We start from the raw sequence: 13,479 nt of genomic DNA on the forward strand, positions 1-13,479 counted from the left end.
CTTTGACCGGATTCCTTTCAGTCCTGCCCGGACAAAAATACGAGTTTGTATACAAAATAAAATGCACAGGTGCCATTCTTGCTAGCCCTCTTCTGAAGAAAGGGGGGAGTGAGTTGTTTTAGCCCTTGGTGGGGTGGTGATGGGGAGATAGAGAAGGGGTGTTTGGTGTTTAAGGATGGGCGAGGGAGGCAGAGTGGACTTGAGGCCTCTGCTCCCTGCCGCTGGTGATGCTGGTGGGAGCCTCCTCAGAGATTCCCAGCTGCCCCCCCCCCCCCCTCTGACGGGCGGGCTGGGCGTCCAGGAGTCTGCTCTGCTACCTGCCAGGTCTCTGATGGAAACTGCTGGGCCTCATGCGCCAAGATCGGGGGCCTCTCTATCCCACGTACATCCTTCTGCGGCGCCCGGCATCGAGGCCGAGATTCAACCACTGGTCCCCGCAGCGGTGTGAGGGGGCTCGCATTGCCCTATACGTCTCTGCAAACAGCCCAGAGGGCAGTACCAGCTGCTGGGGCCTGGCGCCAGCCCATGTAAGCTCGGGCCGTCTGGGCCCATCCCTAGCGAGGGGCCGCCCCTGCGCCTCAGAGCCCTTATGTTCCTTGAAGATGCTCAGTCCTGGGAAGTGGCTGGCCCCCTCACCACCAGGGCACCCCCTCCCCAGGAGCCCTGCTCATCCCTGTGGGTCAGGGCGGGGGCTTCGCACATAACTGGGCTGGCACCGCCTGGCTGAGGGCACGCCGTTGGGTGAGGGCAGAGAGGGCTGGAAGGGCCTCCGGGGTGTGTGTGCCTGGGCCCCGCAGGCCCGAGTCCGCGCCTCGTAAGTGGCAGGTGGCGATGTAGCTCTGCCGCCCTGGGCTTGGTAGAGAGGGTCAGTGGGCAGCTGAGTCCCACTGAGACCTGCCCCACCAGCCAGGGGACAGGCAGCCCTTAGAGGGGGTGGGGCAGACAGCTGACCGGCTGTTTCTAGAGACAGAATCAGAGTGTGGGCACCTCCTGCCCGGCGAGGGCAGGGGCAGACAGGCCCGGGAGAGGCGGGAGCAGGCCTTGGGCCCTTCCGCACCTCTCTCCTCCCATGCTGTCTGTAAGCCATGGCCGGCAGGCTGCGGAGGGGCAGGAGGTAGGGAGAGCTTCCTTTTGAATGGAACCTTCACAGATGAGTTCGCATGGTGCGCGTGAGGGGGGGGCATCTGTGTATGTGTCTTCACACATGTGAGGCATGTTTGGATGTGTATGTACACATGGGTATTCAGTGTGTATATGTCTGTGTGTGTGTATAAATTATATGTGTGCATGTAGGAGTGCTGTTGTGTAAGCACAAGAGTTTGTGTGTGTGCATGTGTTCGCGTGTGCATGAGTGTGTGTGTTCGTGTGTGCATGAGTTTGTGTTTATGTGTGCATGCGTTTGTGTGTGTGCGTGTTACTCTGTGTTTGCATGCGTTTGTGCCTGTGTGTGTATATATATGTGTGTATGTGTGCGTGTGTTTCTCTGTGTGTGCATGCATTTGTGTCTGTATGAGTGTGTATGTGTGCATGTGTGTCTGTATGAGAATGTATGTGTGTGTGCACGCGCTCCCCTGTGTTCCCGTAAGGTCTTCCTCAGCCCCTAGGGCCTGGCAGGACGTGACCTGCTGACGTTCACACAATCATCTCTGGGCTGCAAGCCCGGCTTCCTTTTGGGGTCGGTGGGCCCTGGGGGCTGCTTGGCTCCGGCTCTGGGCCCGGCAGTGGCAGCCAGCTCGGTGGAGGGCAAGGCGCCCACACAGCCTCGTAAGGGGGCAGGGCGTCCACGGAGACGGTGTGGAGGTCGCTGTCGCTGTCCGTGGGCCAGTAGGGCGGCGGCGCCTCCGTGGGGAGGTACAGCTGAGTGGCCCCGGGCCCCGTGCACTCTTCGTAGCTACGAGAGAAGGAAGGGCTCCCTCAGGGCCTTTCCCCAGAGCTGGGAGCCTGCGCTCAGCAACAAGCTGCCTGCTGGGACCGGCCAGGCCTTTGTCATGGCGGCTCCAGGGACACCTCTCCACCCCCAGAACCACAGAGACCGAGATTCCGGTCCTGACTCCGCCGCATGTTCTGTGTGAACTCTGCGAGCAGGTCTCCGAGCACAGGCGGCTCAGAGCAGCAGGATGCTGGGGACCTGGGTGTGGGCAGAGCTGCCTGCAGCAGCCTCAGGCACCCTGATCTGAAGTCTCTCAAAGTGGCCCTTCCAGCCCCGGGGCCCCTATGAGCCTGACGTGTGGGGGCTAAACAGCGCCCTCTGGCGGGAGGGCATGTGCACTGCCCCTCCCCGCACCTGGGAGCAGAGGGAGAAGGGAAGTGGAAGGGCTTGAAGGCCCCCAGAGGAAAGTGAAGCATCAAGTACGAGCCGGAGGGTGACCTGCTGGAGAGGACCCAGTGGCCCAGAGGAGAATTCGCCAATGGGACAGGGACGCCCCATGGCCCGAGTGCAATTTGGATGCACTGACCCCCGTCCCAGTGGATGGGCTTTGGGCTTTGGGCTTTGGGGGCATAGACGAGGGGCTGGGTCCCGGACCCTCCAGCCCACCCCTTCGCCCCCGCCTGAAGGGGCTGAGCTTTCTCTTCCCTCTTGAGTGTCTCCTGGTGGCATCTGAGTCAGACCCTGCCTCCCCGGGACCTGCTTGGCCAGGAGGGTGAGAGATGGTCACACCCTCTGAGCAGATGGCTTCTGCATCTTTGCCCCTTGGGGAGGTGTGGCTATTTCCCATGGGGGGGCACTGTGCCCAGAGCCCTCCCTCTCACGCCCTCCCCCCAGGAGGCCTCCTACCTTGGTGGAGCATCCTGGTGAGAACAGCCTGAGGGTGCGAGCCGGTCTCCCCTGAGGCCGCAGGTGCAGTGCACCCCGCCCCTGCAGCGGGGGCGCTCCTGGGAGTCTGCGGGAACAGACATTCGGCCTGGGCCTCAGGCTGGCGCCAGGGAACCCCCCTTCCCCCGACTCTTCCCCGCATTCCCCTGCCTCAGGAGAAGCCCTGCAGGGCGCAGGGCAGGCTGCTTCCTGCCCTTGAAGGTCGCTTGAGAATTAAATACCGTGGGGATCCTTCCTCTGCTTTTAAACCCCTGGCCCCTTCTGAGAAGGAGAGAGTGGGGGGGAGGGCTGCGTTCTGTAAAAGGTTGGGGCACACTAGGCAGGTGGACATTTCGGGACTGGGCAGCCCAAGAGTTCCCCCCCAGCTCTGTTGTGCGGGTGACCCTGTGACGGGGAAGGTCTCAGGTCAGTTCCACTTGCACTCTGCAGGCTCGTCCTTCATTCACTCGTCATTCAGCCCCTGCATTTATCCATTCACTTATTCATTTACCTACTCACCCCACCCGACACCTCACCTATTCACTCCCCTATCCTCCTGTCCATCTTTCCACCCATCCGCCCACCCATCCACTCACACATCCCACCCACTCATACATCCCACACTTATACTCCCCAGCCAGCCAGCCATTTACCTCTCCATTCACCCATTCTTCCATCCTCCCATTCAGCTCTCCATCCCTCATCCCAGCCCTCATCCCTTTCTCCAACAATCCATTGATCCATCCCCTCACTCACCCCACACCTCCCCGCACCTATTCACCTTGTCATCCCCCTACCAGATGACCCTCCCACCCCACTCACCTGTGCCTTTCTCCATTCAGCCCTCCATCCCGGCACCATCTGGACCAGCTGTCAGTACAGCCTGGACCGACAGTGGGCAGGGCTGGGGAATAGCCACACCCCGGGTAGACAGCCAGGCTCCTCTCGCCTTGGAGGACATCATGGTGAGCATCTGTGAGCTCTTCCCGATCACCCAAGACCTCAGGATGCCTTCCCTGTGCGGCCCCCACCCCTGACCCCATGGCAGAGCAGCTGCCTCCTCGATGCGTCCTGGGTTGCAATCGCAATTGGACGCGAGGGCAGGCCCTGAGAAGGGCAGCAGCTCACCTTGGCCATCCTGGGGGTCTCCCCAGTAGTGACGGTGGCGGCGGGGCGGGTCCCAAGGCTTCTTGGGGTACACGCTGACCAGGATGATGAAGAAGCAGGAGATGGTGATGATAAATCCTATGACTACACTTGCCAACATTATAGGAGACAGAGACACACTGCTGTCCTCCATGTGCTGCAGTCCGGCGTAGAAGTGGATGGTATAGTTGGGCCAAGCTATCGGGAGCAAAGAGAGAGGATCCTGAGCTGGCTACACCCTTTCCCCCCTCCATCCCGCTGCCCTGGGAGGCACGCATCCCTGGCTCAGCAGAGGAGGCTGAGGTCAGGACCAGGCACTCTCTCCTGGCTGCTTTTCCAGGGCGGAAGGGTGCGGAGTCCCGAAGGAGCCTTTGGTAGCACCATCTGACCTCCCCTCCGCTCCTCTGAAGTCTCTGGCCTAGGACCGTGGTCGGCAAACTGTGGCTCATGAGCCACATGCAGCTCTTGGGCCCCTTGAGTGTGGCTCTTCCACAAAATACCGCGGCCTGTGCGAGTCTGTTTTGAAGAAGTGGCGTTAGGAGAAGTTTAAATTTAAAAAATGTGGCTCTCCAAAGAAATTTCAGTCGTCGTACTGCTGATATTTGGCTCTGTTGACTGATGAGTTTGCCGAACACTGGCCTAGGAGCTCAACTAAAGCAGGGATAGGAGAAGGGAAGCCCAGAGAGGGCAGTGGGCTTGCCCAGGGTCACACAGTGAGTGAGTGAACCCAAGACTCAGTGCTAGACAAGGACTCTCCTCCCTGGAGACACAGGTTATAGGTCAGCAGGTCTTCACCAAGGCCTTGGGAAGGGCTGGGAGGTGCGCAAGAAGATGGAGAAAGAGGACCAGCTTTGCTGGCCTCCAACCATGGCCTTCTGCCTCAGCGATGACACCTAACCTGGGGACTCCGGGGCAGTCAGACAGGCCTTGGCTGTGGGCCACAACTGCCCCAGACATGCAGTGCTGGGGGTTGGATCAGATCGGGGAAGGCTTCCCGGAGGAAGTGAAGCCGGGAGGCATTCTGGGCAGGGGGAGATTGGGACAAAGGCCCAGAGGTGGGGAGGGACTCCTGGGAAGGGGTGTGGCGTGGTGGGAGCATGGAACAGTTCCTCAGTGTGTAACTCACAGACCGTGGATTCCTGAAAACATTCCAGGGTGTTTGGGAATGAGCCCTTTACCGCCTACACCTCCCAGATGCCTTAGGAGCCCTGAGTTGTCTTGGAACCCAAACCAGCGTCAGTCCAGGTCTTTTCATCACCAACATCCGTATTCTGAGAAGGTGGATGGCCCCAGGGTCCCCTGGAGAGGAGGGTCCCTCCTCGGCCACCTTCCTTTGGGGAGACCTCGAGCTCCCCATCAGAGCGGACCTGCACCTCAGGCTCTGGCGACGTAAGACAGAGATGGTCCTGGATTCAAACCCTAGTCCTCCCTCCAGCAGGTTGTGCTCTCTGAGTAATTCACATTTCGGAACCTTTGTCACTTCATCTGTAGACTGGGAGCAGTGAGCTCTGCTGAGAACGAATGAAGGCACACTGGCTAGCAGGATGCCTGTACCCAGTAGGCGCTCAATACATAACAGTCAAAGCTGCACATAATACCGAGAGACCTCAGTGTGAAAGGCAGAACAGTGAAGCTTTACGACCTCAGGTGTCTTAAACAGGACACAGAGGTACCAGCCACGAACCACCGGCAGGTTTAGAGGTAGGCTTTCTAAATATATCCATCAGCTGCAGCCTGCCCCGGGTCACCGGAGAATGCTTACCAGGGAGGCATCTGTCTGCACAGGCGTCTGGAACTGGTTCGGGGATCCCAGGACGCCAAAGGGTCCTTCTTCACTTCCCTGTGCAACCATCCATTTTTCTCCATTAGCCGTACCGCGCTAATAGGTCTGCTCTTTGGGGAAAACCCAAGAGAGCAGCCGCACCATCCATTACCGCCGTTCGCCGTCACACAGTGTTAACGGAGGACCCTGTGCCTTGGGGTGACGCGGGAAATGAATTTTGAAACCTAGCCCTCACGGTCAAGGAGGGGACCTAGCACAGCCTTTCTTCAAGTGAGTGACGAGGACGCCCTGCAGGGTTCCTTCCCGGCAGCCGACAGGCAATGTGCGGTGTTTGCCCAGGCTGTCTTCTCACGAGGACTCACGTTCCCCGTGATCACCTGCCTTTCGGTGTGAGTTGCTGCTGTAGTACTTCCCACCCTGTAAAGTCTTTTGCAGACAAAGTATCGTGCTTGGCGACTGGACTAAACTTAGAAACAGACTCTCATTCAGGTTCTTCTCTCCCCCCCCCCCCCCCCCCCCCCCGCCCCTTTTCTTTTTTAATCAGGTTTTTGCATTCTACTCTAAATCAAAGCCAGTGTGAGACAGAGGGAAAATAATCGCGCATACTTTTTCTCTTCTGGCTCGGGTCACCAGCTTGCCATCCCCGGCGCTCTTGTGACAAGACAGGGGTCTAGAGCTGGGCCTTTCATTCATTCACGTGCACTTACAAATACCCTACTGCAAGAGACTGCTGAGACTGAGCAGAAACCGGTCCTGTTAAACGAACGACTGAAGTTCAGCCACTAGGGTGGTGATAGAAATTAGCGCAGTGTCTTTATTTAATGCTCAAGGTAATTTATAATTGAAAAGAATTCCAAGAACACGCCGCAGGTTTCTGAATCTACCAATTCCGCTCTACACCGCATGTCGTCTGGGAATTGGATAGTCGTGCTGTTTTAAATAATTGGGTTTTACACGTGGTATGAATGGCAGTGTGCTGGCATCAGGCAGGTACCACTGATCGTTCTACTCCTTCACAAGGGGTAGCAATGCCACAGAGCTACCATTTTCATTGTGTATTAGAGAGTGTTGGTGACATGCTGGGCACTTACGCCACATGTGCTGTGAGAGTCCTTAAACTATTGAGATCATTGTCGATGTCTTAAAGTGTGGGAGGTACCTTTCTGACTTGAAAAAAAAATGAGATTTTGGAAAATGTTTAAAGTGTTTTATGAGCAATCCTTTAAATCTCATTTAACCTAGAACCTGAAATTTCAAAAATAGACAAGACCTCTTGAACAAGGCTGCCATTCCAATGGAAAGGTGCCCAACTTGGCTATCATCGTTATAAAGTTTTAATCTTGGAGGAGAAGTAGTAAAGCCCTCGTTCTTAGGAACTCCAAGAGAATGTTCCATAATCCTATCTTCTGTATTATTGCCTGTAAGGTTTAAGGTTAAACATGAATAAAGTAAATAATTATACATAACACTTGATAAATGTTATATCTAAAAACTGAAGAACATCTATTAATACACAGATACCATTATGAGAGTAAAAAGGCAATCCAAAAAGAGGGAGACATTTTCCAAAGTAATGCATCCAACAGAGGACTGGCATTCAGAATATAGAAAGAATTCCTAGAGATCAGTAATAATCAGATCTAATAGAAAAATGGGCAAGAGAGCCAAACAATCGCTTCACAAAAGAGGATAGCCAAGGTGCTAACCTATATTTTATCTCCAGGGGAATTCAAATGAGAGCCACAGGGTGATATCTCTACCACCCAGCAGAATGGCTCAAATGAAAAAATCCAGACAATACCAAGTGTTGGCAGAATGTAGAGCAACTAGAGCTCTCAGACATGGCACAGTTACTCTGGAAAACTGTTTAACTCTAGCTATTAAAACGAAACACACACACACACACACACACACACACACAGAAATTGTACTCCTCAACGGAATGCATTCTCCAACAGAAATGCACCCATATATTCACCAGAAGCCGTATCCTAAAACTGTGCAGTTCAATATGGTAGCCACTAGCCACATGTAGCTGGTAACGTTAATTAAACTTTTAAATTCAGTTGCACTGGCCACATATCAAGTGCGCAGTAGCTACACATGCCGGCGCGGGGCTATCGTATTGGACAGTGAAGACCCAGAACATTTTCATTATCATAGAAAGTTCTATTGCACAGCAATAGAACATTCTAGAACATGACCTAGAACACACACACACACAACGGCAGTACCCATTCACAGCCCCAAACCGAAGACTGTTCAAATGCCCATTAAAGTGGAATGGAAACGTGATTTGTGGGATACTCACGCAATGGAATACTACATGGTGATGAGAGTAAATGGTCCACAGTTATGTTCAGTGATATGGGCGGATCTCATAATGGAATGCTGAGCAAGGAAGCTGTGAGTTTAGTTTGTTCAGTACACCGATGACTGTGCACCTTTCAGAAAAAAAAAAAAAAAAAAAAAAAAGGAAGGAAAAGAAATCCCTGATTTGTAGTGTTTGTCAATACCCTGGGTGTAAATACTCCCGCCGTGGTGGACTTCATGCTGACTACCAGTGGTTTAACAACAGCTCAGGAAACTCCTGAATATTTAACTATGGACTCTTGTGAGCTGGTATTTCTAATAAACAAACAAAACAACTCCAGAGAATCCCCGGAAAAGGAACTCCTCAGTCCTCGCTGCAGATGTTCAGAGTCTCCTGGAGTCTTGGGACCCGGAGCGGGTCAGACTGCAGCAGGCAGGAGGGGAAAGGTTTGCTGGCCCGACTGTCCACTGCCTCCACGTGAGGCTGAGGGGCCGGTTGTGACAGCTTTCTTCTAGGATGAACAGTTTCAGCTTCTAACGAGGGCCGTTCCTTCCCCGAGAACAGTGGGCTCCGTGTGGCATCAGGCTGGGCGCTTCCGAGTGTTAGCCTCAAACGTGTTGTGTGACCTGGTCAGCCCCATTCTGCACCTGAGTGTCTGCGTCTGGTGTTGGGGTAGATTCCCAGGGCAAATCCCAGAGGGCCAGCTGGTGACCTCTTTATATCCCATCCTGTGCCCGTGCTGGGGTCTGACAAAGGGCTGGCACGGCTGAGAACCTGCCACGTGCCGCCTCGCAGAGCCTGGCAGCCAGCTCCACTCTATCTGGGTACGTCGAACCTGGCATCAAATGGAAAGGCTGGCATGACTGGGCACATCGAGGTTTCTGGATGTTCGGTAGCTGGCTTCAGATTCCACAGCCGGTCTCAGTGCCAGGTTGTACTTGAACCCTAGCACTGCCTCCCACGTCGCAAGTGAGACTCAAGCCCACCTACCCATTCTGCCAGGCTGTGGTTGCTACCAGCCTGTGGATAGTGTGGGAGCTGCCCCTTTCTTGCCCCTATCCCCTGAGCTCTGACCCTAATCGTTGGTGCTTGTTTTTCCTTCTGGGGACTTTTCCCTTTGCCCCTCCCAATGGGCAGGGGGTTGGGCTGCCCTGAGTCTTCCAGGTTTGAAGGGGAGATCTTGGTAGCTTCGCGTGTACCGAGCAGGATCATCTGTGAGCTAAGAAAGGTAAAGCAATTCCTGTTCGGTGTATAAATTCCCAGAGCAGGCCTAGGTCTGGCAGGGAGGCGTTAAAGAGCCCGCTCTGCGTCCGTTCCAGAAATGTGCGAGGCCATCAGCTGCATCTCAAGTCATTCGCTTGCCGGTGGTTCAGTAAGCACGTATTTCCAGGTTGGGTCTGAAGAGAGGGCCCGGACTGGGGCGAAGTCAGAAATGCCAATCAGCTGACCCAATTCGGAAACCCCAGGATTTCCTCGGGCAGGCGGCCGGGCTGGGGGTGTTGGAGGAGAATTGAGGGCCACCCCAGGTTTCTGGCCCGAGAGACTGAAATGTCTGGTGTCCCAAACCAGGGCAGCAAAGCCAAGCAACAGTGGCTTGGAGGGGAAGACAAAGACCTCTGTCTGGGACAGAACTCATGTGGGGGTTGGGGTGGAGGGGGCTTCTCAGGGGAGACAGGCCAAGGAAGGAACCAGAAACTCAGGCAGAAGCTGGGGTGGGGGTGGGGGATAGGGCGGTGTTAGCTGCCCCTTAGAGCAGTGAGGATGAGGGGTCTGAGTGAGTGAGTGAGAAGGCCAGGGGCCTCGTTGGAGCCCTGGGGGCGGGTGCAGCGGGCCGTGAATGAATGGTCTGAGCCCAGACGGCCAGAGGTGACCCCTGGGGCTCAGAGTCATGACAACATTGAAGTGACCAGCAGGGTCACAGGTAGCCAAGAACTGGAAATACTGGGAGGAACTGGGCGACGCAGCAATCAATGAGGTGTTGGGCGGGGGAGCCGGCAGGGCGCACGGTGAGCACTGCGTGTACAAGTCCGGAGAACAGGGAAGGCGTTGGGTCAGACAACGTGGGAAGAGCTGGGCAGAAATGGAGATGATGGAGGAAGCGGTGGTCCCCAAAGCCCCCAGCAGCTGGCCTGCCATTGCCTGGGACCCGCTGCCGATGAAACCTGAGCAGGCAGATGGGAGCAGAACTGCTCTGGCTGAAGCCATGGGGGGTGCAGGGCCTAGGGCTCTGCCCACCTGGCTCCTCCCCCTCCAAGGAGTGCCACCACAGCCCTGGAGCCCTCCGGACGTGAGCATGCAGAGGGCTGTGGGGGACTCTACGAATGTGGATGGGCAGGGCTCTGACGGGCCTGGCTTGACCCCAGAAGGTTCCGGAAAGGCCTTCACACTCTGCCCATCTCCACTCCCAGTGGCTCATAGGGGCGAGGACATGTCCCCCTCAAGCTCTCTGTGGGCGGATGTCCGTGGGCTCTGCCATGCCCCTGAGTGGCAGCCTTTCCACCTGGCATGGGGCTTGGACTTGGATTTCCCGATAAGGCAACACAACCGAGGTGACAACAGTAACCAGAATGCATTGAGTTCGTACTGTATTAGCAATGATATTCTTAGCTCTTGACTTGAGCCCTCCTTGGGTACCAAAGGTGGCCAGACTGGGCATCCCTACATCCCCAAGCATCCCTCTTTGCACAGTAACCCCACTGCCACCTTACTCCCCTGGGGCATGGGCCTGGTGATCCCACCCAGACAGGCTATGCCAGCGTCCCCTACCCCCTGCTGCTACAGCCTCTTGATGTTCAAAGATTTAATAATTAGGAAGAAAGACTGCAACCCCAAGCAGCGGGACATGTACCCAGTGGTAGAATTTGAATAGACAGTGGTGAGTGGGGTGAACCTGGGAGGGGAATGATGGCAGGTAGATAAATGGGGCGAAGGTGGGGGTCCCTGATTCCACACAGACTCACAGTCCCAACTCACCCAGGAGAAGGGACGGGAGGGTGCTTCATTAGATAAAATGGATTAGGAGACGAGGCCTCCCCGTGGGGGTGCACCAGGGAGGGTTTCCTTAGGACAGTGAATGCCAGGGAGCGTGTTCTGTGCCGCCCCCAGTCCCGTGAGATGTTCCTTGTGGTCAGTTACATTTGGGAAGACCACTGGGCTTGCTCATTCCTATGGAAGCCTTACAACACACATCACCACATTAAAGGCTCTGAAAAGTCCAGCAATAGCAAAACCTTCTTTTCCCATGCTCATTTGGTTATGGAAATTTTAATGTATATTTACTAGAGGCCCGGGGCACGGATTCATGCACCGGTGAGGTCCCTTAGCCTGGTCTGCACCCTCTTGCAATCCAGGACCCCTCAGGGGATGTCAGACTCCTGGTTTCGGCCAGATCCCTGCAGGCCAGGCGACCTCTAATATGCATATAAGGTCTTTTGTTAATCTCTTCTTGCCCTCTCTTCTCCCCCTTCCCTCTGAGATTCATCAGTCTGTTCCATGTTTGCATGCCTGTGCATTGAGCATCTGCTTCCTGGTGGTCAGTGTTCATCATAGCTATTGGTTGAACAGTTGAATGGTTGAATGGTCGGCCTGTTGGTTAGGCTTTTATATATATAGATTTTTATTGATTTTAGAGAAGAAGGGAGAGGGAGGGAGAGATAGAAACATCAATGATGAGAGAGAACCATTGATTGGCTGCCTCCTGCACACCCTACACTGGGGATTGAGCCTGTAACCTGGGCATGTGCCCCAACCGGGAATCAAACTGTGACCTTCTGGTTCATAGATTGATGCTCCACCCCTGAGCAATGTTGACCAGGCAGCCATGGAAAACTTTTTAAAGTAACCTTGTTACTGTTTCTCAGAGGAGCTCCACTCCAGACGTTGGGAAGTAATGATACAGACAAACTGACAAAAATGAGATGCCTCTTACAGTCGTCAGGGATCTTATGTGTGGCCCTCCCCACGCCCATCATACCACATCCACCCCTGGAGCTCCCTGGCCAAACATCCTAGCCCCGTGCTCTGTAACCCCCGCTCCAACGTCTGCCCTCGCCTGGCCATGAGCCATAGAAGGACACAGAAGGAAACTTACTGTGGCAGCCACCTCTGAGAGACATCTTGGAGCAGGAGGGTGAATGGATCCGCCCACACGGCTCTGACTTCACCTGCAGAGACAGAAACAGTTCTCCTGACCCATGAATCTGTGAGATCCCACTGTCTCAGTCAACTGCAACAGGCCATGGCATCCTGGGCATCTTATAGCTGTTGGGTCTACATGGACCCTTAAAGTCCGGCCCAATGTCCTCATTTTTAAAATTTTAATTTAAAACAATTTTTAGAATTATTTCTATTTTTTAAAATATATTTGATTTTTTCCCCCTTTTTACAGAAAGGAAGGGTGAGGGATAGAAAGTTAGAAACATTGATGAGAGCGGGAATTGGTTTGGCTCAATGGATAGAGCGTCGACTTGGGGACTGAAGGGTCCCAGGTTCGATTCCCGTCAAGGGCATGTAGCTTGGTTGCGGGCATATCCCCAGTAGGGGGTGTGCAAGAGGCAGCTGATCGATGACTCTCTCTCATGGATGTTTTTAGCTCTCTATCTCTCTCCCTTTCTCTCTGTATAAAAATCAATAAAATATATTAAAAAAAAAGAAACATTGATGAGAGAGAAACATTGATCAACTGCCTCCTACACCCCCCCTCCTGGGGATGTGCCCGCAACTAAGGTACATGCCCTTGACCGGAATCGAACCTGGGACCCTTCATTCTGCAGGCCGACACTATCAACTGAGCCAAACCAGCCAGGGCTAGAATTATTTTAAAATCTTTATTGTTGAAAGTTTTACATATATCCCCTTTTCTTCCCCATTGACTTCCTCCAGCCAGCCCCCCCCACCCCCCTCTGTCCCAGGCCTTCAGCTCCCTATTGTCTGTGTCCATGGGTTATGCATTCAAGATCATTGGTTGATTACCTCCCACTCACCCACCCTCCCTGCCTTCCCTCTGAGATTCCTCACACTGTTCCATGCTTCCATGTCTCTGGGTCCATTCTGTTAATCATTTTTGTTGTAAAAAAAAAAAAAAAAAATATATATATATATATATATATATATATATATATATATATATATATATAATTGATTTTTTAAGAGAGGAAGAGAGGGATAGAGAGAAACATCGATGAGAGAGAATCAACGATCAGCTGTCTCTTGCACACCCCACCCCACTGGGGATGTGACTGGAATCGAACCTGGGACCTTTCAATTCGCAGACCGATGCTTTATCCACTGAGCAAAACTCGCCTCTGAGCATTTATTTAATCTTATTTTTTACATGTCTCAGCATTCTGTATGTCTTCATTGGAGAAGGGTCGATTTAGGTCATTAGAACTGTCATTTTTTTAAAAATTGGATTGTCTGACTTGCTTTTGTTAAGTTGTATAA

The 13,479-nt window shown here is 53.8% G+C and overlaps 1 protein-coding gene across 1 annotated transcript; it reads right to left on the bottom strand.

Moving 5' to 3' along the window:
• Positions 1-1,480: 1,480 nt before the first annotated feature.
• On the bottom strand, positions 1,481-12,266 carry BEAN1 (brain expressed associated with NEDD4 1). Its single transcript, XM_045582902.1, has 4 exons — positions 12,128-12,266; positions 3,653-4,138; positions 2,777-2,882; positions 1,481-1,891 (listed from the first exon to the last, which is right to left on the bottom strand). Exons 1-4 carry the CDS (start codon positions 12,150-12,152, stop codon positions 1,633-1,635), a joined length of 876 nt encoding a protein of 291 aa, XP_045438858.1. The 5' UTR covers positions 12,153-12,266; the 3' UTR covers positions 1,481-1,632.
• Positions 12,267-13,479: the final 1,213 nt, after the last annotated feature.

This window comes from Pipistrellus kuhlii, unplaced genomic scaffold (genome assembly GCF_014108245.1).
Source record: "Pipistrellus kuhlii isolate mPipKuh1 unplaced genomic scaffold, mPipKuh1.p scaffold_m20_p_17, whole genome shotgun sequence".
NCBI classification, from domain to species: domain Eukaryota; kingdom Metazoa; phylum Chordata; class Mammalia; order Chiroptera; family Vespertilionidae; genus Pipistrellus; species Pipistrellus kuhlii.

What these genes read in the sequence shown, in the direction of transcription:
- BEAN1 (XM_045582902.1), bottom strand. Translation starts at nt 12,152, where the DNA reads ATGTCTCTCAGAGGTGGCTGCCACA. An exon ending in ACTGACAGCTGGTCCAGATG is followed by an intron (nt 2,883 to 3,652) that starts GTGCCGGGATGG and finishes CTGTTCCCGCAG; the next exon opens with ACTCCCAGGAGCGCCCCCGC. An exon ending in CACCAGGATGCTCCACCAAG is followed by an intron (nt 1,892 to 2,776) that starts GTAGGAGGCCTC and finishes CTTCTCTCGTAG; the next exon opens with CTACGAAGAGTGCACGGGGC.